General features: G+C 37.5%; 1 protein-coding gene, 1 long non-coding RNA gene and 1 pseudogene across 9 annotated transcripts in view; all 3 read left to right on the top strand.

The window, feature by feature from the left end:
- On the top strand, window positions 1–13359 carry LOC309628632. The gene is made up of 2 exons (XR_014244602.1): window positions 1–3605; window positions 3667–13359. It is a non-coding gene; the product is annotated as an uncharacterized lncRNA (long non-coding RNA).
- Window positions 1–24610, top strand: part of FAM13A (family with sequence similarity 13 member A) — a 365856-nt gene that overhangs the window by 279492 nt on the left and 61754 nt on the right. For all 7 annotated transcript variants that reach the window (XM_082391636.1, XM_082391638.1, XM_082391635.1 and 4 more), the window contains 2 exons: window positions 18229–18270; window positions 20769–20948. In XM_082391636.1, the coding sequence (XP_082247762.1) occupies window positions 18229–18270; window positions 20769–20948 (222 nt within the window). The remainder of the gene's footprint in view (window positions 1–18228; window positions 18271–20768; window positions 20949–24610) is intronic.
- Window positions 13724–18217, top strand: LOC309628468 (protein BTG1 pseudogene; annotated as a pseudogene). The gene has a single exon. The product of its transcript is annotated as a protein BTG1 pseudogene (transcript).

Below are 24610 nucleotides of genomic sequence, written 5' to 3'. Positions count from 1 at the left end.
ATTTGATTTTTATTGGTCTGTTACAGGGAATTGGGGAGGGTTAAGGCTTCTTTGGGTTTATTTGCCCACGTTAGTTCTTTTCAATAGAATATTCTGTGATGTGGCCAGACTAAGCTTATTGGAATCCCTCACCATAATGTTCATGCTATATTTTTCTTCTCTTTTGTTTAAGAAATCTTAGAACAAATTTTAACGAAGTTGAAAAGACTAAAATAAGATATTTGGTTTTAAATTCAAAGATGTCAAGCTAGCCATTTTAATTTCAAAATCTGCCTAATGATTAGGGTGTAACCTAAATTTTAAAATCTCTGTTCTATACATACATGCAGGTGGGGAGGGTTCTGAGACTAAGCCTCACTTGCTGAAGAAGTCTTGGCTTACGTTAGGTCATTTTCTAGATAGTAGTGAAGTATGAAACTAATATTCAGCAAGTTCTTAGAGTTCAGGATTATTTTCTAAAGTTTATAAAGCCAGAATGACAACTCTTAAAACAGGTAAGTTTACATCAGAGTAGATGTTAGATGAGATCACTTCCTTCCAGACTAAGAAGTTGTTGTATTGATGTGATTTTCAGTGAACCATCCCACTTAGGTATCAGTAATAACCTAGAACCAGGCTTTTCTTACTGCATTACTTTCCTCACTACCTACCCACTTCAGAGGCTTAGAAACTATATTTGAAAGTAATATGACCATATAAATTCAAGTTTAAATTGCTGAAGTTTTTTTTTTTGTTTTTCTTTTAACCTTTCCTCAATTTTGAATTCTACTTTTTAAAAAGCAGTGTCGGGTGTGGAGGAAAGGGAACCCTCTTGCACTCTTGGTGGGAATGTAAATTGATACAGCCATTATGGAAAACAGTATGGAGGTTCCTTAAAAAACTAAAAATAGAACTACCATACCACCCAGCAATCCCACTACTGGGCATATACCCTGAGAAAACCATAATTCAAAAAGAGTCATGTACCACAATGTTCATTTCAGCTCTATTTACAATAGCCAGGACGTGGAAGCAACCTAAGTGTCCATCGACAGATGAATGGATAAAGAAGATGTGGCACATATATACAATGGAATATTACTCAGCCATAAAAAGAAACGAAATTGAGTTATTTGTAGTGAGGTGGATGGACCTAGAGTCTGTCATACAGAGTGAAGTAAGTCAGAAAGAGAAAAACAAATACTGTGTGCTAACACATATATATGGAATCTAAAAAAAAAAAAAAAAAATGGTCATGAAGAACCTAGGGGCAGGACGGGAATAAAGACGCAGACCTACTAGAGAATGGACTTGAGGACACAGGGAGGGGGAAGGGTAAGCTGGGACAAAGTGAGAGAGTGGCATGGACTTATATATACTACCAAATGTAAAATAGATAGCTAGTGGGAAGCAGCCGCATAGCACGGGGAGATCAGCTCGGTGCTTTTCTGACCACCTAGAGGGGTGGGATAGGGAGGGTGGGAGGGAGACGCAAGAGGGAGGGGATATGGGGATATATGTATACGTATAGCTGATTCACTTTGTTATACAGCAGAAACTAACACACCATTGTAAAGCAATGATATTCCAATAAAGATGTGGAAAAAAAAAAAAGCAGTGTCAGGGTATCACATAAGTATTTTGTTTTTGAGTCTGATTTGTTGCAATAGTCTCAGTGTTAGATTTAGACTTTAATTCAACCACCACAGTTCCGAAATGTGTCATAGGGCGTCAGGCTTGGCCAAGTAACTGCTTTGCAGTAGTGCTCTGCCCTTTAGCGACTTGAAGCTTGTTGCGTAATCACTTTGTGGCAAGACAGGGAACATCTGAGGTTTCAGCTTGAGACAACATGGTGGTCCATTTGCTTCGTCCTGGTTTCCTGCCAACCAAATCAGCACATTCTGGTTCATAGGCTGTCTTGACTGTGCAATTACTGTAAACCCATGAGGACGTCCTTGCTGGGTACACAGTGATGCTAGTATTCATTATGTAAATACACACAGTAATATCAAACAAATGATTATCATATATTAATGGAAATCAGGTTTTACACAGTACAGAAGACTCCAGCACCAGCTCATGACAACTAATGAAAACTATTCTCTGAATGTCTTAGTTTTATTACTCTGGGTAACATCAATCTATGTTTTACATAGTATTGAATTTTATTTATTTATTTTTACTACTGTTTTAAAAAGCAGATGGGGAAAATGGACTTATAAGTTGTAAGTCCTCAGATACACATAATTGTGTTTTAGAGTGTAAATTTTGTAATTATCTAGAGTAATTCTGTAGTCTTGAAAAAAGAAATTCTGTACTTCCTAAATGAAAGCAAAAAAATGTAAAGAAAATTAGTATATTTACTGAATTCTCGATAGAAGCTATTTGAGCTTTCAATGTTAAGAGTCATAAAAACTAAAATATGATCAAAGTAGGGGAGAAAATGAATGTGCATACTAGCCCACATTTACAGTAGTGGTAAAGTTGCAGAGAAAGGAAAAGTTACCAGCAGGCATTCTTTTCATGTGAGGGGAATTTAAACTAAGTGGAGATATTTCATAAATGCAAAACTCGTAATTATTTGGCCTGAAATTAAAAATTTCAAATGTAGTTTCTTTTTCTGAATAACATTACACGATAATCTTAAAAATTATGTAAGAATTAGGTTGGTACAAGTTAACTTAGCTTTTTTTCTTACCCACTTGACATGAAATAGGGAGAATCTATTGATAAAACATGAACTGTTTTTTTTTAATTATTTGCATGGCTGGTTTGAGATTGACTTTTCTTGAGTTAATCTAGCGTACAGAATTCAAGTAGAAAAAGGAAAACATGATTGTTGATTATGACTAAGTTCTAGATTTTGGGACTAGAAACAGAAACATGTCCACTGATAATTTAATTTATAAATCAGTGCACTTTTTTTTTTTTTTTGCACTTCCTCTAGTAAGAGCAAATGAATGCTTAAACATTTTAAATAAATTTTTATAATGTCCTTGTCTTCTATTCCTTTCCCTCCAACTTTATTACAATTCCTTTGCTGCAGTGTTAGAAAAGGGGAGTCATTACATGACTAATGAATTTCATAATGATTATTAACATGATGAAAAACTAAATTGGCTCTTTTAAATCCAAAATAATTTTTTCTGTGCCTTTGAAAAGTAAAAAATGATTGGTAGTGGCAAAATGCTATCTTCCCTGGCTAAGGATATTGAATACTAAATATTATGTGTTGACAGTGTTAATTGGTCAGGTTTTTCAGGGGAGGAAAGGCCCAATCAAGAGATGAGACACATCTGAGGTGGGTCTTCACCAGAAGTAGATTCAGCCACAAGCAGCCAGGCCAGAGGGGACGGGGTATTTAACGGAGGGGTATTCCGTTTTGTGGTTTATTCTGAGAGGTCCGACATAAGGTAGAATGGCAAATCTCAGTGGCTGCAAGTTTGGGAGTGGGCCGTCTTCAGGTAGACCACATCAAAACAGAGAGAAGATGAGGGCAAAGCAGGCCTCCCATTTCAGAGGAAGGAGAATAGCTGCTCTGTAAAGGAACTCAGATACAGGAGATCCGACAGGCATCCAGCAATTGGAGTGGAGACGAGGTGCATTATTTATAGCAACAAGAGAGGGTCTGTGGGGTAGAGATGGAGAGCATATCGAGAGGCTGCAGTGCCTTAGTGGAGGTTCCAGGACCTTCCTGTGGCTGGGGGTAGGGAGGTCGGTTACAGGAACAGAGACCGAGAGGGGCCATTTCAGTCACTACCTTGCTCCACCGTTCACCCTGTAGAATTGCGGTTTCTGTGATTGCTATTCTAACATCTACGGCTGAACCACGTGTTAGTCTACTGTACGTTTCCACTGCCTTCAGGCCTTTCTGTAGTAAGGTAGGCCTCTTATAAACAGGCATGCACTCAGATGTTCTCATTCTAGATGAATAGTCTTCTGTGATAAGAACTCTTGTCTTCTTTAATTCCAGTACTTCTCCAACCTAACCTAATTCACCATAGAGCCATTTGTCCTTTTTTGCAAAGGAAAGAAATAGTAGCTACAAATCTACGCCTGCCACCATCCCATGTGGCAAGTTTACTGCAGCTACAGTAGCTCAAACAGTAGGTGTCATTGTTCCCCAGATGCTCGTTAGAGATTACCTGCCCTGTTGAAGTGATTAAGGGAATGAAAGGGAAGGACCGGTTATACCAAACCCTTAGTGAGATTGCCGCAAGTAAACACGAACCTGCATGATGCTAAGGGTGCAGAACATGCTTGGCAAAGATGCGCACACCCTGGCCTCTGTCCTAGTCTAGGCTGGAATCCCGGAAAAGGAGCGCCTACCTCAGTTGCTCAGATCAGTGTGAAAGCAGCTTGCAGTAGGTGTTCTTCTGTGCCACATGCACACTGTTGTCTGAATTCTTTTGGTGGCATCCAGTCAGATCCGGTTGGGATCTGTTGCTAGTTCTACTTCTATTTATCTAAGTCTTCAGTGTTGCCAAGCCCAGGTTTTGATTTCTGTGGTTATTTCCACTGGGAGTAGGGTTCTTGATCTCCACTTTCTATTCCTCCTCGTCTCTACCTGCTCGCTCCCATCTCCCCACACTATCTTCACCTTCCTTATGGCCAGGGTCAGGTCCTGTCCTCATCCTATCCCATCTAACTTTGACCCAGGAATTCCTTCTTTACGAATACCTAAATTTTACATATACCTAGCACCCGTCTTTGCCTGTGCTTTATGAAAATCCTGAATCTATGCTTCAGGGACTGCATACCTATAACCGGTTTTATTCACTGGGCTCTAAACAACTCACCTGGCCTCTGAGTAGTGTCTCATTCCTTACCTAACACTTGTCTTCTAGCATCTGCACTGATCCTCTTGTTTTCCCCTTCTCATTTTGGGCTTCATTGAAACCTTGAAATTAAGTCTTTATCAATTTCAGCCCAAGTTTTAATACTCATCATGCAAATTGAAGCTGAATTACTATTTTAGCAGATTTGGAATTGCTTAGGGTCAGTTTCAGTATTTCATATGTTTTCTTTTCTTCTTTTTTTTAATTGGAGTATAATTGCTTTACAATATTGTGTTAGTTTCTGCTGTACGATGAAGTGAATCAGCTATATGTATACCTATATCCCCTCCCTCTTAGACCTCCCTCCCACCCCCTCATATGTTTTCTAATTTTCCTGAATCAGGAACATCAATTAGATTTATTTCTAAATTAGCTGTTTGGCATACAAACTCATTCTTCAGGATTTTATTAACTTTTTATTCTTAGACTCCAGGAAGCATCAATTTTATGAAAGTCTTTACTGCAGAATTTATGTTGAAGAAAAAATTTAGCTTTGGATAAATTCAGATTTAAATAGATACTAGATGGGATCTGGAAATTATATCATACCACTCTTATCTTGATATGTAGAAAAATTATTTCTAACTCATCTTTAGATAGCTTTTTGGGGATTACCTTTCCAAACAACTTGTGCTAGAATTTCTGTTTGTTGTTTGGCGGGGGGGTAGTATTATTAAATTTTTAATAGTTTATTTTTCTCCTTAAGCATAATGTATGTTTTCTAAATTATCATTTTGAGGTAAAAAGCTCTTATTATCAGATGGGATAGTTTGGAGAAGTGTATCATACCATACATTGTGTTTGTTTATAAGCCTGTTTCAGGCTACTAACTAAAAAGTAGAACAAATAAGCAGGCTGTTTATTTAATTATCTACTTGATTTTTCTTCCCCAAGATGATAAAGTCAGATAGATATTTTGGGTGTCTTTAGACACAGGTAACTATATATTTAAATTGTTTTTACCTTGTCCGTTTTGACTACAACAGTATTTCTAAACTGAGGAGATACATCACCTCTGCTTATGGAGCTCTTTTTTCTTTTTTTCTTGGTGGTAATATATAAATAAAATAAAATTTGCCATTTAAACAACTTTAAATTATTTTTCAATTGCAATAAAATACACATAATATAAAATTTACCACCTTATACATTTTTAAGTACATTTCCACTAGTAATGCACAAGAGTCCTGTTTTTCTACATACTTGTCAATATTTGTTATTTTTCTATTTTTTGATAATACTATCTTAATGGTGTGAAGTATATGGAGCTCATTAAAGATGCCTGGGTCTCACTGGCCAAGATTCTGAGTCTCAAGTGGGCTGGGTGTCCATATTTTCAGAAAGTGTCACAGAACAGTCTTTTCAACAAATAGTGCTGGGAAAACCGGATATCCACATGCAGAAGCATGAAGTTGAAGCCTTACCTAATGAACCCTTACCTAACACCATATACAAAAATTAACTCAAAATAGATCAAAGATCTACATACAAGAGCTAAAACTACAAAATTCTTAGAGGAAAACATTGGGCAAAAGCTCCATGACATTGGATTTGGCAATGATTTCCTAGGTGTGACACCAAAGGCACAGGAAACAAAAGGAAAAAATAGATAAATTGGACTTCTGTAAATTTTTTAAAATTTTATGATCAAAAAAATAACATCATCAAGAGAAGAAAAAGGCAACTCACAAAATGGGGGGAAATATTTGCAAATCATATATCTGATAAGGGATTAATATCTAGAACAGATAGAGAACTCCTAAAACTCAACAAAAAGCAAATACAACACAATGAAAAAATGGGCAAAAGACTTGAATTGGCATTTCTCCAGAGAACGTATACAGACGGCCAAGAAGCACATGAAAAGATGCTCCACATCACTAATCATCAGGGAGATGCAGATCAAAACTACGATGAGACACCACCTCATACCCAGTTGGATGGCCACGATGATAATAATAATAATAATAATAACAAGTATTGGTAAAGATAACAAGAAATTGAATCACTTGTGCGTTCCTGGTTGAAATGTAAAATGTTGCAGCCACTAGCAAAATGAGTAAAGGTGGTTCCTCAAAAAATTAAACTTAGAGTTACCATATGATCCAGGAGTTCCATTTCTGGGTATATACTCAAAAGAATTGAAAGTAGGGTCCCAAAGAGATGTTTGTGCACCCATGGTCAAAATAGCATTATTCACAATAGCCAAAAGATGGAAGCAACCCAAATGTTCATCAATGGATGAATGGATAAACAAAATGCCGACTATACGGTGGAGTATTATTCCGCCTTTAAAAAGGAAAGAACTTTTAACACATACACAACATGGATGAACCTTGAGGACATTTATACTACGTGGAATAAGCCAATAACAAAAAGACAAATACTGTAAAATTCCACTTACATGAAATACCTAATGTAGTCAAATTCATAGGGACATAAAATAGAAGGGTGGTTGCCAGGGGCTGGGGGAAAGGGGAGATTCAGGAGTTATTGTTTAAGAATAGGAATTTTAGTTTCACAAGATGAAAAGAGTTCTAGAGATGAATGATGGTGAGGGCTGTGCAGCAATGTGAATGTACTTAATGCCACTGGATGTACACTTAAAAATGGTGAAGATGGTAAATTTTGTATTATGTGTATTTTACGACAATAAAAAAGTTAGAGAGAAAAAGTGTCATAAAGTGATGCACACCCTTGGCTGAAAATCACTGAACCAGACCGACAGTATAATTATTTTATACTGAACAATGGTTATAAACTTTACTACTGTTTATCATACCATTCTTTAGGGATTCAATACTGAGTTCTTGACATCTGAGAATCAGTTATATTTTTTGCATAGTAAGAGAGAAGTACAGATTCTGAGTTTAATTCTATCAATGTTAATTAAAATATTAAACATATATTTAGGCTATACTGAGAAACAAAGATAAATTATATAAATTTTTATATTTTTATGCTTCTCTTCATATCTTTCCTCAGCATGAAAAAGCAAAGGAAAAATTTACTTGTAGAAAATGATGCCTTTGTAGCCATTCTGTCTAGATCTCTTACTGCTTCATTTTTCATTCTCCCTGCCTCCCTATAGACTTCTGTTTGTAAGAACTTAAGATTTTAATAAAATGTAAACCTCTAGGTTAAAAGCAGACTAGCTTTGTCTGATATAACTACTCCCAGCTTCCCATTTAATTTCTTATGATGATATAAAAGACAAAAACTAGAGACAATTTTATAACAATGATGAAGAAAACTGTAGGGGCTTCCCTAGTGGTGCAATGGTTAAGAGTCCTCCTGCCAATGCAGGGGACACAGGTTCGAGCCCTGGGCCAGGAAGATCCCACATGCCACGGAGCAGCTAAGCCCGTGTGCCACAACTACTGAGCCTGTGCTCTAGAGCCCGCGAGCCACAACTACTGAGCCCACGTGCCACAACTACTGAGCCTGTGTGCCACAACTACTGAAGCCCACATGCCTAGAGCCCGTGCTCCGCAACAAGAGAAGCCACTGCCATGAGAAGCCCACACACTGTGACGAAGAGTAGCCCCCGCTCACCGCAACTAGAGAAAAGCCTGCACGCAGCAACAAAGACCCAACGCAGCCAAAAATAAATAAATAAATAAATAAATTTATTTTTTAAAAAAAGAAGAAAACTGTAAGTCAAAGGCAACGTCATCAGTGGAGATGAACTGAGAAACGTATTTTCGCCTTGCAGGCTTCATGTTTCATCATCTAAACAACATAGTGAGCACAAAGAGAGAAGGAAGGCAAAAGAAACTGACTTGGATTCCTTCCAGTATCTACTGCACTGACCAGAAAAGCAAGTGACATTCCCCCAACTGAGCAGAAACTTATTTTCTGAACCATCCAGAGCTGAGTTGTGTATTCTTTTTCACATCCCATTTAGAGACTAGAACATTAAGTACACAAAACAACAGAAAGGAGGAGGTATCCCCCTGGGATGCTCAGTTACCTAACAAAGGCATCTGAGAAAGGGATAAAGGCAGGAAGATTACTGGATTTAATGCATGCTTTCAAGTGTACACTGCACAAAGACAAACTACAAATTTGTTTCTGATTCTCCAGCTTAATCATAAATTGGACTAAACAGCAGGTCCACTCAAGTATGCATTGTAGATTGTTCAAGGGCAGAATCGTATCCTGGCTTTTAAAGTCTAAATCCAAGAGGGGGCATCTGCCTGTGGCCAAGCGACAATGAAATAAACTCAGAACAATATACCCAGCCAGGTTTTTGATAATGGCTCTGCCTGAATTGATTGTTCCCCCTTACGAACCCCTAAACACGAAGAACTATTTGGGACCTATAAAGAGAAATTACAAACTAGGGGAAAGGATGACTTGCTCTGAGGACTCAGAGTAGAAACAGATTTCAGAAAACTGTTTTTTGTATGATTCAGAGGAAAACTTGAGAAGTAATATTTGCTAATCTTCTCCAAAAATGTTCAAGGACATAACCAACCTCTTTGAAATATGAGTAGGAACCTGTAAGGAGAGAATAAGTTGAGAATTAAAAGGCTAGAGACACACAAGAACAGCTGAAATGAGGGAAAGAGAAGCCTAGAAATGTATTTGCAGAGATTTTTAAAACTTTGGAAAGCAGTAAAGAGCAGCAAGTATTTAAAATAAATCAAGTACATGATGAGAGAGAAACTTCAGAAGCTCTTCCAAAATGAAAAGGGTAAAGAAAAAGCTGTGAGAGAAATAATGTTAGATATGAAAGTCAGAGATCAGAAAGCCAACCTGAAAATTATGATTCTAAGGAGGAAACCATACTAATAGAAATAGAAATCAGTGTTAATATATACCCAGCTAATTGAGAGGTGAATCCCCCAAAATATTTTTTTAATTAAGAAGTAGAAACCTGATTATAATTATTAGTGGAGGGCCAGAGAAAGTAATGAAATTCTAAATTTCTTATCTTGCATGGAAGGTAGGAGAGTAGAAGCAGGCGTCAAGCGTTTCAGGGGTTTTTTTTGGTGGTTTGTTTTTTGGGTTTTTGTTTCAGTTTTAATAGTTACAGATGTATGGGTTGGAGAGGCAACAACTAGTAGAATTGTGCATAGGATTCCTATATCCCAAATCACCTCAGAAGATAAGAGCAAAGACAGAAATCAAAGGAAAAGGAAGCTCCAAAATTATAAAACATAAAGCAAAAATATAAAACTAGAACAAATGTATCAGCTATGACAATAAGTGTAAATGGATTAAATTCTTTGATGAAAGCTAAAAATACTTTTTTTAAAATGACTGCTTGAACTATGTTTTGCTCAAAAGAGCTATGCCTAAAACAAAATAGCACAGAAAGGTTAATAATATAGGATTTATCTCTGATAAATATGAACAGAAAGAAAGCAGAGATAGCAATATCAGTACCAGAACAACTAGAGTTTAAAGCCAAATCCATTAAACAGGACAAACCTAGACTTACATTTATTGGGTAAAATCCATACTAAAAATATAAAGGTTAAAATAATAAGTATGTATAAACTAGCATTGTATCAAATCATATAAATTTAAACTCTTAAGTTAACAAGGATAAACATGCAAACACATTTGAAGTATAGAACTTATATATAGCACAATATGTCTATAACAAAAAAAAATTATAAATAGCGCTGAGAATTTAATAAAATTAATAAGATTTAAAATATAGGAGCATCACATACACTAAACTTTACAACCTACAAATAGGGCTTAAGCATTCCTGCTACTTTCTAAAAGATTACTCAGCTATCTCTAAAAGTTCTTGAAGAGTAGAAATATTAAGTCATGTCTTCTAACCACAGTGTAATTAAGAAAAAATTTCCAGTCAACCAACGAAAACTCTCCTAAAGGGAGGAAGAAATTCAAATAGGAAATAAAAACAGACTATTTGGAAGAAAAAGAGGAAAAGTACATTATCAAAATTTGTGGAATGAGATCTAAGCTCTTTTTAAGAAGTAACTTCACCTTCTTAAAAAGATTGAAAGTAAACGAGCCACACATTCAGAATAAGAAGTTATAAAAAGGAAGAAAAGCAACTTCTTGGAAACCTGAAAGGATTTAATAATAATAAAAGAAACCATAAAAATAGCAGAACTCGTGTTTGAATCCAGGATCTCATTCTTTGAGAGTAAAAATGAAAATAATAAAAAAGAAAACCTCTGGTAAACTTAAGAAAAAAAAAAAAAAAGGGACAATACTAATAATCAGAAGTGAAGTTTGCTGTGAGGGTATAGTAGTTTTTAAAAGGTTATAGAATACTTCATGCAATTTTATGCTAATAAACATGAAAACCTAGATGAAATAAAAGGTTTTCTGGAAAGCATAAATTTTGAGAAGAAATTTCCATGTGAATGCAAAAAGTACTTTTAATAATCTCTTCTAATTCTAAGAAAAGAAACGTGTAGCCAAAGATTTATGTGAATAGCAGCATTATTTGAGAATAAGGATTATGTTTTTATTAAGGACATATCTGAAGCCAGATTACATGAGATGGAATCAGAGCTGTGTAAACTTGAGTGAGATACTAAACCTCTCGGAACCTCAATTTCCTCATCTATAAATGGGTATAGTATATATAGTCACCTCTCCATTTCATTTCTTAATTTTGCTTTATAAAGACCTTAGTCTAAAAACTAAAAAAACCTCTGAATTTCTTTTTATGCAAAACATTCTAAATATATGAAACTGATAACCCCCATAATTAGGGCCCAAAAGAAGCTGTACAAAATGTATTTTGACATTTTGATGGGCTCAGTTTAATTTGTTAGAAAATATTTTATACAGTATCAAGATATAGGAATGAAGAATAATTCGTTTCTTCAAATCAGTCCTAATACTTAAAGGAATAGTATATGTGAGTTTCAATAAAAATATGTGGGGATAAATATTTTTTGTCAAAATCTAAATACGTATAAATGCTCCCTAAAATTTCTGCATGTGATAATCATAACTAAAAGTTAAAACAAAGTGAATAAATATTGAGGACTGAGTGTATTTGTTTTATGGCACTGTAGAGAATTGAACTAAAAATCATGAAAATTTTTTAATTTAAAAATTCATTATACAGTTACAAGGAAGTAGTGGTATAGTCATCTTATAATGTTGACAGTGTGTATCAACTTTTAGTATTTTAAGATGATACTAAAAATACCGTATTCTGTTAAATAGACAAATTAAGAGTTTCATTCTGGTTTGACTATTAGTTACTGGATCCTCATCCTGAGGCTTAAACAAACCACATAATTGTCTTTTAAATTCTTACTCATTAAAAAAATTGAATGTAAATATTATCTCCTAGAGAAAAAGGATAATTCTGTTAGACCTAATGGTTCCTATTAAAACAATATTTTACGGGCAGCATTTTATACACCACTGAAAAGAGAATATACTGAAGTAAGAGAACAGATAGAAAAAAGAGAACACATCCTTCTTCAAGATGTCTGGTTGCAGTAGATTTGAAAGATTTCTTTATTTCAAATCAAGAGATCTAGGGCTTCCCTGGTGGTGCAGTGGTTGAGAATCTGCCTGCCAATGCAGGGGACACGGGTTCGAGCCCTGGTCTGGGAAGATCCCACATGCCGCGGAGCAACTACGCCCGTGCGCCACAACTACTGAGCCTGCGTGTCTGGAGCCCGTGCTCCGCAACAAGAGGGGCCGCGACATTGAAAGGCCCACGCACCGCGATGAAGAGTGGCCCCCGCTTGCCACAACTAGAGAAAGCCCTCGCACAGAAACGAAGACCCAACACAGCCAAAAATAAATATTAAAAAAAAAAAAAAAAGAGATCTAATAAGAGAATCAGTTGTCAACAGGCATTCTGTGCATCTTATCACATGCAAATTTTATAGACTAATATTTCTGACCATAATCACTTTATGGAAGTGTCTTGCTAATAGAAATAAAGACTAAATATATTTAACTATGTCATAGAATATATTTCAGAGTAGGCTCAGAATCTGTTTTGAATGACCGTACCAGGAGGACATTCATTTGCATCATCACTTAAGTAGGCTTGGGTAATGAAATTGACCATAATGCTGAGTCTGCTTCTTTATTTTAGTTTTGAATACTCGCTTTATCAACATTAGGAAATGAATTCTTCCATATTCAGGTGTTTACACTGCATAAGTAAGAGATTTTCTTAGCAAATCAGTCAAGTGCTCTGAAAAAAATGCATTATTCTTAGCTCTCTGCAGGGGATAGAAAACAAGCTACATGTAGATGAAGAAAATCATTATCTTTCACTTTAGCTTATTTGCTTATTGTCTTTTTGTTAGTGTCTTAACATTACCTCCATGAGCTGATGATAGCAATGGAAGCAGGCCCTATTTCTGACATTAATTATTCTTAGAAATCTTGTTATTGGTGAATTGTTAAGCACATCCCACAGGAACTACGGAGGTGATTGGATACCTGACCAAAGCCATTTTGGTATCTGATAAACCCTAACTATGACTGACACTGTCATAAAACTAAATATGCAGTTATAAGCTTTTGTAATGATTTAAACTTTAGGGCAATAAACTTGAAACTGAGATAGTCATAAACTTCTGGAGCTAAAAGAAAATCACAGAGATCACGAACCAAGGCTTTCATTTTCTGTATGAAGAAACCAACCCAAAGCAGACAAGCTAACCAACAATCTGACTGTGATTGCAGCTAATGAACTGCAAAGCCAAGACCAGAACTTCACTTTTCTGATTCCCAACGCAAAACGTTCTCTTTTCAGAATACTTTCTTTAGGCCCCTCGGAGCTGGAAATGCAACTGTTGCGAGCTTCGGAGGCTGCAGAGCCGGAGGCGGCGGCGTCCTGGGAGGTCCGGGCGCTGTGACCGGCTCGCGGTCGCTCGTCCCTTCCTCTCTCTGGCCGCCTCCTGGCTCGAAAATAACTTTTTTACTATAAAGAAAGGAGAAAAAGCGTAGCCGTCCGCCCCTCCCTCCCTCCCTCTCTCTCTCTCAGCCCTCTGACCCGTGAGGGAGCCCCGGGCCAGGCCGACCCCGCGCATCCCTTCTACACCCGGGCCAACACCGTGATAGGCGAGATGGCAGCCAAGGAGGCCTTCGTCTCCAAGTTCCTCCGCATCAAGGGGCTCACGAGCGAGCGACAGCTGCAGACCTTCGGCCGGAGCCTGCAGGAGTTGCTGGCAGAACATTAGAAACATCCCTGGTTCCCAGAAAAGCCCTGCAAGGGATCGGGTTACCGTTGTGTCCGCATCAACCATAAAGTGGATCCTCTCATTGGACAGGCCAGCACAGCGGATTGGGCTGAGCGGTCAGGAGCTGTCCAGGCTTCTCCCAAGTGAACTCACACTCTGGGTTGATCCCTACGAAGTGTCTTACAGAATTGGAGAGGTTGGTTCCATCTGTGTGCTGCACGAAGCCTCACCAGCAGGAGGTAGCACCCAAAACAGCACCAACGTGCAAACCGTAGACAGCGGAATCAGCTGCAAGGAGGAACTCCTCTTGGACAGAACAAGCCCTTCCAAACACTACAGTATAATGACTGTATCAGGTTAAGATATAGTCTATGGATGCATCGTCTTATAATGGATGGATAAACTTGATACTTGCTTTGGGTGGGCTCCTCTTGGGAGATAGATTATGGAATTTAAACCACAGGCACAAGATAGAGTGGTCAAAAAAATTTTTTAAGTGACAGTGCCATAGTTTGGACAGTACCTTTCAATGATTTAATCGCCTGTGAGTCCAAGTAAAGGATCACCTTATTTGCAAGGGAGTGAAGTCCTAGGGCGGTTTCAGTTTCTCCCAGACACGATGCCTAAATTTTTACATCAGTCCCTTTAACGCCAATCTGTATTTCAAAGAACCTTTCTCTGCAGTAGAACTTGCAGAGAAAATTTGCACTATGACACTTAAAGTTGTTATCCTTTTTGGCAGCTCAACAGGAAAGCTCAACATTTTAAACATGGTAGTACTGGAAATTTTATGACAAGACTTTTACCTAGCACTTAAATATGTATAAATGTACATAAGACAAACTAGGAAGTATGACCTGGGGAAATGGTCAGACCTTGTGTTGTGTTTTTGGCTTTGAAAGTAGCAAGTGACCAGAATCTGCAGTGGCAACAGGCTTTGAAAAAGACCCTTAAAAAGGCACTGTCTCAAGTGTGGTGTTAGCACCGGCCAGCTCTCTGTACATTTTCTGGCTTGCAGTTTTCTAAGACTGAGTATACTTCTTATTTTTAGAAAGTAGAGGTCTGGTTTGTAACTTTCCTTGTACTTAATTGGGGAAAAGTCTTTTCCATAAACCACCATCTATTTTGTGAACCTTGTTAGTCATAGTTTGTTTGGTAAATTATGAACTGGTGTGAATTTGTACAGTTCATGTGTATTGATTGTGGCAGAGTTGTACAGATTTCTGTATTTTGGATGAGAGATTTTTCTTCTCTCTATAATAAATTGTTTCTTGGCATTTAAAAAAAAGGATACTTCCTTTAGAAAAATTCTATTTTAAAAGCATGGAAGTATGGACACATTAAGTAATACCAAAAATTCCAAAGGCCTATTACAAAAACCCAAAAATATAAATTTATCATAAATTTGACCTAAGATAAATATATTAACAAAAATCAATATGGTTTAATTACTTAGTCTTATTATTGATTTATTCATTTATTTTGCATTCTCAGAAAGGCTCTTTAAGACTGATTTAGATGGCTCAGGTCATTTTTCTTTAAGCTCTGAGAGAAATTTTGATGTATTGCCTTTTATTCATTCCAATTAGCACATGTTTTCCAAATCATACCTTCATAACTCAGAATCTTTAAAAATAGCAATTGTGATATCTAAGTCACTGAAGTCTAAAAGAATTTTAGTTGCAAGAATTTGGAACCTTGCTAATCAATGTCTTCCACAAATCAACAGCATCAGAATCACTGGGGAATGTGTTAGAAATACAAAATCTCAGCTTCCCCTTTCCTAGACCTAGACCTACTGTATCAGAATCTGTGAGTGAACAAGATCCTGGGTGATTCTGATGCACATTAGAGTTTGAGAAGCACTTACTCAGAGAGCTAGGAATCTCAGAACCTGGTCCCATTTGTTGTCATTTTCGTGTCTCTTTCTTCCTCACCTCTTTTCATCTTCTCCTCCTTACCCACCCCACCCCCACCCCAAAATGAACATAAAAATATCGGTGTGTGCTTTAAGAAGCAAAAAGAAGTTCAGGTCAAAAGTGTATGGAAGGGAGGAGAGGAAGTACATCTCTTCATTCTGAGATGGCATGGCTGACTGATTGGCTGATTATATTTGTATGTCTTTGGCATGTTTTTAGTATCTAGCAGGTCTGTATTCTTTTCCCGCCTGTATGTTCTCCCGGAGTCATTATTCAAATTGGCCCCTGCTCCCAAAACCAAGGTTGTGTAACTGCATGAGAAGTGGAGTACAGGAGTTAATTATACAGTGTTGAATTTACAGAGGGTGAGCCACAAGCATCAAAAGCAGGGACTGCCTGTTCCAGCTCAGGACAGAGAACAGCAAAGGATTTATTGTTGGTTATGTAACCTGGGGACCTCTATGAATAGCAGGTATTGTGAGGCAGAAATGGTTGTAATTAAAAGCAAAGTTAAATACCTAAGTCCAGGCCTCCATATAGGAAGATGACTCTAGAGAGTGTTTCTTCTAGTGAGTGACGGATTCAGAAAGCCGAGTGTAGTGATTAGGAGCTTAGACTCTAAGCTAAAACTTTCTTGGTTCAAATCTCAGCTCATCTACTTCTTGGCTCTATGACTGTGAGTGACTTAACCCCTCTAACCTCTTCATTTGAAAATAGGGAAAAGAAAACAATTGTGCCTACTTCATGGGGTTATTGTAAACAGTAAATGAGAAAAGCTATGTAAACAATACTAAGCACAATGTCTGAAACATAGTGAGCATTCAGTAAGCATGCAGGTTTATTTATTTGTTCATTCATTTATTAATGAAGATTCTTCTCATATGTTTCCCTTGTGAACAATAGCACTCTTTTATGCAGTTTTTCTGGGACTTGGCTGTGGTTTGTGACCATGACAAAGAGCTGCAGCTTTAGCTAAAGGAATTCTCTGGGGTAGAGTGAGTGTCTGTTGATCACCTCTGGGATAATGAATACTGTGCTGGGTATGGTGCTGGTGGTATTCGTAGGTATTGTCATGAAAGAAGATGAGAAATATTATACAATCCCTTGAAGCACTTAGGTTCTAAATGGAAAGGGATGAGATATACGTATACATGTACATGGAAGAAAAACTCGACAGATGATTCCAAAGCAACACATTCACATGCTGAAAATTCTGTCATATAAGTGAGGATTCTTGGAGTGATTGAAAGGCAACCATCAGTATTGGTCATTAACAGCTTTTATTTTCTTCAGGTGTCTTCTACAAAGAAGAAAGTAAAAATGGGAGAACTGTTAGATTAGGCAAAACTGTAGTTTGACATGCACTGAAGGTTTTTTTTAAATCTCATTTTCAACATAGATACTTTTGAATCTTGATTTAGAAGCCAATTAAGCACTACAGGGCAGAATGTAAGAAAGTACTCACACTGATATGGTTAAAACAGATGCCAGCCTCGACCCACACTGTGCTTATATGAAAGTAGAATGGAGGCAAAAGGGTGAAGTTCTGAAATGTGCTAATCAGATAGTGTTCTCTCATTTCACCATTCCGTTTTATATGGACTACTTTTTTTTTTTATTGACTAGTTTTTAATACTTTCGAAGGAATTCAGGCTTTGGAGAAAATGGGAAGGTTAGAGGAAGTTTATAAATGCTCAATAAAAGGGCTATAAATTAGGTGTTAAGATGAAACATTATAGAGCTTGAGGTATTTTCCATCTTGAGGAACTTAGGCAGAAAATGTGGCTCAGTTAGAGTCGTGTAGAAAACAGTGTTTGTTCCTTGTTCTCTGTCCCCTATGGCCCCTGCTCCATGTTCAGAGCAGTTTTAGGAAGATGCTTCTGTCTGCAGGTCTGGAGGGAGTGGGGCAGGAGGGAACAGACTTGGGTTGCAGAGAGCAGGGATGGGGGAGTTGGTAGCGGGAAAGCAGTCGGCAGCAATCGTATTAACATTTGGGGAAAATTCAAAGACCCCAGACTAGGGCCATGGCAGTAGTCTGAGAGGCAGAGATGGTTTTCAGGGGTCACTTGTTTTCAGGGGTCACCTTTGAAACTATCTGTCATGGACATCTTAACATGGAGAAAAAAAGCTGTTTGGGAATATGCACCCAGGGCCATCTCTAATCTAGAGACAGGTGAAAATCAGCATCCGTCAGTGGATAATTAAATGTCATGTGAGGGTCATTCAGGGCCTGGCTAATACTTTGAGCCCGGGATGCCCTCACATTGTTGGATTCGTGGTCTCTGGTCCTCTGTCTAACCTGGCTTCCTTTCTTTTGCTTCTTTTCTGCAGTGCCCACGTATCCCAAGTCAGCAACGTGTCGGCAACGGGAGAGTAAGTGATCCGGATTTTGGGTTCTTTTCCCCTCCTCTCACGTATTAAACAGTAAAAAAGCTTTTCTAATGGTGTATAGCATTGGAAGATTAATATAATAAGCAACCAATGATGATTTTTAAAACCACCCAGAGGAGAAGACTAAATAAGAAGCGTTCCTATTTGAGCTTCTGTGTGGGTGTGTGACTGAAGACCCCTCAGCCGTGTGAACATACGAGATTTTCTGTTGATTTTAGTCAAATCGTGTCGGTCAGTTAATACGTGCAAAGCAGTCTGTGTGCTTTGGGAGGTGTCTTGCCATTAACGGTGGAAATATGCACCGTGTATTTTACTTCTTCCTTTGTTCGTTTGAATCAGCCTCCATTTATGGAGTGCCTGCTGTATGCCAAGCGTAGTGTTAGGTGTCTAATGTCAAATAAGACTTGTGCTCTGCCTTTGGGGCCTTTACAGTCTGATAGGACACAGAAAAGGAGGCAAATGAGTGATGGCAGCAAGTCCTTTTTCCACAGGGCAGGGGCAGTGCTCTGTGAATTATGTCCATCACATGTCTTTTTCCTCCTAAGACGACCAACCGCACTTAGACTAAAATCTAAACTTCAGCTGTCTACCCCTGCCTGGTCATTGTGCTTTTACCCCTATGACATTGCTGGGACCTGGGTGGGCCTTCTGGAGCATCTTCCATGAGCAGGGATCAGGTGGAGGAGGAGGGGAAGATGTGTGATAAGGAAGAAGAGAAAAGAATTAGAAGGAACACTAATTGGTATGAATTTGGCTCTAATAGGATGAGTTGGGATTTTTTTTTTTTCCCTTCCTTGTTATGTGAGGAAGCACTCAGAGGGCAGGTTTGACGGCTTTTATCTTTGTGAATTTTAAAGAGCTTCCAGAATTATACCAAGACTAATGTGTTCTTGTCTGTTTCCTAATGACCTTTACTTCTTATATGTCTTGTGTAACGTTTGGAAAAGGTGTGGCTTTGGTATGTATGTATATATTAATTTATTCACTTTCCTATGTACCACTATTAGGTAATCTCAAATAGTTGGGATGTAGAGTTCTAGATATTAAAGTTCTAATGCCTAGTCATTCCGTACTTGCTCATGGTTGTAAAATAGTTTTAATGAAATTACTGTGAGTCTATTATAAAACTACATTTGGAAAATCTAAAGATCTTAAATTTTCAAAACTCATTTTATTTAACTGAATGTGTTTCTCAATCTGACGATTTTTTAAAAATATATGTGGTTTTTAAAAATTTTAACAGCTTTTTTGAGGTGTATATACAAAAAACTATACACAAACTTAATGTATACAATTTGATGAGTTTGGATGTGATCCTTTTTTCAAGTGAAGGAAAACATGCTTTGAGGAATGTCAGTTTAGAATTTTTCATGCCTGCTTATTCAGAATTAAATAATGAAGTGATAAAAATGGGTTTAGACACATTGAAAGATTATATAGCTTTAAAAATGATACCTCATCTGTCTTATCATGCACTCTTTTTAGCCCCTGAGCTTACCTGTTTTCTTCAGGTTGAACAAAGTAAATCTATCCTTCCATCTCCAGTAATATACATTGGGGTGTTTGCATGAATACAGCTTCAATCATATATATTACAACTTAATTGAATAGAGGTTCAGAAAGATTTTACCATTCTGTTATGAGGAGTAATTGCTCTGGTAAGGTGTTCTTTTTTAATAGCATTATTGCCTATATAATTTTATCTTAAAGGGATTCCAAAGAGATACTAGGCATCATAAAATCATTTGTGCCAATTTGCTTTGTAAATCATACCGTCTTCCTCTGCAGAACTGGTATAAATCTGGAAGAAACTCACCTTTGTAAGAATAGGTCCATTATTATTCTATGAGGAAAAAAATCTTTCCTCATTCTGCCTTATATTAAATGATCTTTATTTCCTGAATGCCTCCTATAATTGTTGCTAGACCTGCTGTGAGTGTTTCAGTATCCTGGGCTCACAAAGATGGAAAACACAATTATCACATTGGTGGAATTTGTTCTGTGTAGCTTTGTTTTTAATACACAGCGCAAATATTTGGGGATTAATGCCTCATACTGTCTTTGCTCATGAAGCTGTAGTCGATGTTCCGTGGAAAATGCTGATATTTCCAATATTACGGGGACTTTTTTTAATTGAAGTATAGTTGATTTACAATGTTGTATTAATTTCTGCTGTACAGCAAAGTGATTCTGTTATACATATATATATACACATACATTCTTTTTTCATATTCTTTTCCATTATGGTTTATCATAGGATACTCAATACAGTTCCCTGTGCTCTACAGTAGGACCTTGTTGTTTCTCCATTCTATATATAAAAGCTTACATCTGCTGACCCCAGCCTCCCACTCCATCCCTCCCCCAGCCTCTTCCCCCTTGGCCACCACCAGTGTGTTTTCTGTGTACGGGGACATATTTTTAAACGCAGTTATTGATAAGTTTCATTGCTTGATTGACTCTGCATTCTTTTTTACCAGGCTCTTAGAAAGAACCATCCGGTCAGCTGTAGAACAACATCTTTTGGATGTTAATAGCTCTGGAGGCCAGAGTTCAGAGGACTCAGAATCTGGAACATCACCAGCATCTTTCTCCACATCCACCAAACAGCGGCGACGCCAGTCTGAAGAGCAGGATGAAGTTCGACATGGCAGCGACGTGTGAGTTGGCATTGGTACTTCTTGTTTGCATTTGCTCATCTTCTTTTAAAAATATACACCCGAATTAGTGACTGTGTTATAGACACTCTCGTTTCAGTACTCAGGTTAAAATTTTAAGTTTTCATTTTGACCCTTCTAAACTTGGCTAGCATTTGGAAATTCATAAGTGGTTGAATAAGTATTTCCTTTTCATCTAGATGTTTTGTATGTTATGGGAAGTCACCTCTGATTTAATACATTTCATGGCTTCCTCAGGAATATCTTGTCAATATTTAGAGGGATCCTGAACCACTGGAGGAGAAAATTGCCACATGCCTGTCCAGAGGTGGTTTTTTTCCTTGTTAGACAACATTCAGTTGGCTATCAGACTGCTTATGAGCCAGCAGATTTCCCTACTATTTTGACCTGATTAAATACCAGAATATTACTGTCATGCTCTGACAGTTGATGATGTTTTACTACAAGAGAGGTTGAGCTTAAGTCTAACAAAAGAGGAAATGCTTGAGTTCTTTATTATTATAATGACTAATTTTAAGGCATTCTCTCAGTATGAATTTCAAGAAGAGTATTACAACAAATTTTATTCTCCATTAAAAGATTTGATAAAATACAAATGAATAATTACCGTTCATCTTATTGAATAATCATGATTTAAATTGTCAAGGAAAATAAATTTATATATAATAGATAGTCCCATATTTTTCCTGAAAGTTTTATCTACTGTAGCATTTAGTCTCTATAAAGTTATTATTTTGAAATTCTTATTAAATGTTAAAGACTAAACCAAGCCCTAGTTTGCCTCGTTCCTTTTCACCTGGACTCATAATCTACATCAAAATGTTGATGGAAAAAAAGCAACTTCTCTTTGCTTAAAGAAAATACAAAAGATAAATAGTATAAATAAATTCCATGCTGCACATTATAAAGATGTTTAAGAGCTATATTAACAAATGTAATTTTAGAAATTAAAAAGTATCAGTAATATAACCCACTGACTTTTCAAGTGGTATAAGCAGCACGTTTTAAAAAATATTTGTCTTAGAGCTGGTGGATAGGAGGGGGTGCTGTAATATTTCCTTTAGAAAATAGGAAAATTATAATACGGCACATATTTACATTTAAAATTAGCTACTGACTAAGCTTTATAGAAAGTGTTTAGGTATATAATTAGTCTGTGTTGCCTATATTCTGTTAATACAGCAAGTACCAATTATTCACCTAACACTGTTCTTAGCCTCTGCCTCATTTTTTGCCACACAGGATGTAGCAACACTGCATTTTTAAGATCCTTAGTGTGTCATGACATCGTGCTTTCCACCCTCGTTGTTTGGACAGAGGCATAGCCAGCAGAGGCTGGAAGCGGTAGTGAGCGTGGTAGAACAAAGCTGGACAGTGGTCCTGGTGGCGGTGGGTACCTGGGGTGGGCCGGGGAGGAGCATGGCAGGGTAAGGGCAAAAGTGAACAGGAGCTACACAGATAAACCCACGCACCTATGGTCACCTAATCTGTGACAAAGGAGGCAAGACTATACAGTGGAGAAAAGACAGCCTCTTCAACAAGTGGTGCTGGGAGAACTGGACAGCTACATGGAAAAGAATGAAATTAGAACACTCCCTAACACCATACACAAAAATAAACTCAAAATGGATTAAAGACCTAAATGTAAGGCCAGACACTATAAAACTCTTAGAGGAAAACGTAGGCAGAACACTCTATGACATAAATCACAGCAAGGTCTTTTTCCATCCACTGCCTAGAGTAATGAAAATAAAAACAAAAATAAACAAACGGGACCTAATGAAACTTAAAAGCTTTTGCACAGCAAAGGAAACCATAAACAACACAAAAAGACAACCCTCAGAATGGGAGAAAATATTTGCAAACGAAGCAACCGACAAAGGATTAATCTCCAAAATATACAAACAGCTCATGAAGCTCAATATCAAAAAAACAAACAACCCAATCAAAAAAATGGGCAGAAGACCTAAATAGACATTTCTCCGAAGAAGACATACAGATGGCCAAGAGACACATGAAAAGCTGCTCGACATCACTAATTATTAGAGAAATGCAAATCAAAACTACAATGAGGTATCATCTCACACCAGTCAGAATGGCCATCATCAAAAAATCTACCAACAACAAATGCTGGAGAGGGTGTGGAGAAAAGGGAACCTTCTTGCACTGTTGGTGGGAATGTAACTTGATACAGCCACTATGGAGAACAGTATGGAGGTTCCTTAAAACACTAAAAGATAGAACTACCATACGACCCAGCAATCCCACTACTGGGCATATACCCTGAGAAAACCGTAATTCAAAAAGAGACATGTACCACAATGTTCACTGCAGCACTATTTCCAATAGCCAGGACATGGAAGCAGCCTAAGTGTCCATCGACAGATGAATGGATAAAGAAGATGTGGCACATATATACAATAGAATATTTCTCAGCCATAAAAAGAAACAAAATTGAGTTATCTGTAGTGAGGTGGATGGACCTAGAGTCTGTCATACAGAGTGAAGTAAGTCAGAAAGAGAAAAACAAATATCATACACTAGCGCATATATGTGGGATCTTAAAAAAAATGGTATAGATGATCTTATTTGCAAAGCAGAAATAGAGACAGAGACATAGAGAGCAGATGTATGGATACCAAGGGGGAAGAGGGGGATGGGATGAATTGGGAGATGGGGATTGCCATATATACAATATTGATACTATGTATAAAATAGATAACTAATAAGAACCTACTGTGTAGCACAGGGACCTGTACTCAATGCTCTGTGGTGACCTAAATGGGAAGGAAATCCAAAAAAGAGGGGATATATGTATACATGTAGCTGATTCACTTTGCTGTACAGTAGAAACATTGTAAAGCAGCTATACTCCAATAAAAACTTTTTTTAAAAAAGTGAACAGGGGCTAGACAGGGAGAGAAATATGAAACACAGAGTAACCACTCCTGCAGAATTTAAATGCAGTTTCCCACATCTGGGGATATTTCTAGTGTAAGTTACCTTGATTGTTTTTCAATATCAACATCAGGGGAACAAAAGGAGGTGGGGAATGGTAGAGTCTGACTGATCATCTAAAGACGTATCCATGAAGCTCTAGCCTTTCCCTTCATTTTTCTTCTCTGATGTTCCTTCACCGCTCATTCTGGCCACTCATTGTGGTCAAACCACAGCTGTGCATTGAGTGAAAGAATCTTGGGGTGTAAACTGTTTATAGCAGAAGTAACTCACAGTCTCGCCTGACGCTTCTCCTTAGTGTGTAGTCTGGGCATTCAGAAGTCCCTTTCACATGGTCCTTGCTGGCCTCACCTTCCTGGTCATAAGGCCCCTCCTAACCTGACACTATCGTGTCTTGATAGTCCTTCTTCTTGAACTCTCAGCCCGTACTGAATGGCTGCTCTATAAGCTCTCCACAGCTTTGGAGGAACAAGGACCTTATCTCTCAGAGTGCTAGATCTGCTACTTTTGCCCCCATGAAGGTATGTCCCCAGGAGATGCACTAACATGGTGTCAGTTGTGAAAAGGTTAAGAATCATTATTATAGCCTAAAGTAAGTATGTTTTCTCAGTGTTTGCTTATACATAATTGACTTGTCATCTAAGATTTCCAACAGATTTTGCTTAAAAAATAAGGAAAGATTAAAG

The sequence above is a fragment of the Balaenoptera borealis genome, assembly GCF_965194805.1.
Source record: "Balaenoptera borealis genome assembly, chromosome: 4".
Taxonomy (NCBI): domain Eukaryota; kingdom Metazoa; phylum Chordata; class Mammalia; order Artiodactyla; family Balaenopteridae; genus Balaenoptera; species Balaenoptera borealis.
This window is presented reverse-complemented; position numbering and strand designations above follow the sequence as displayed.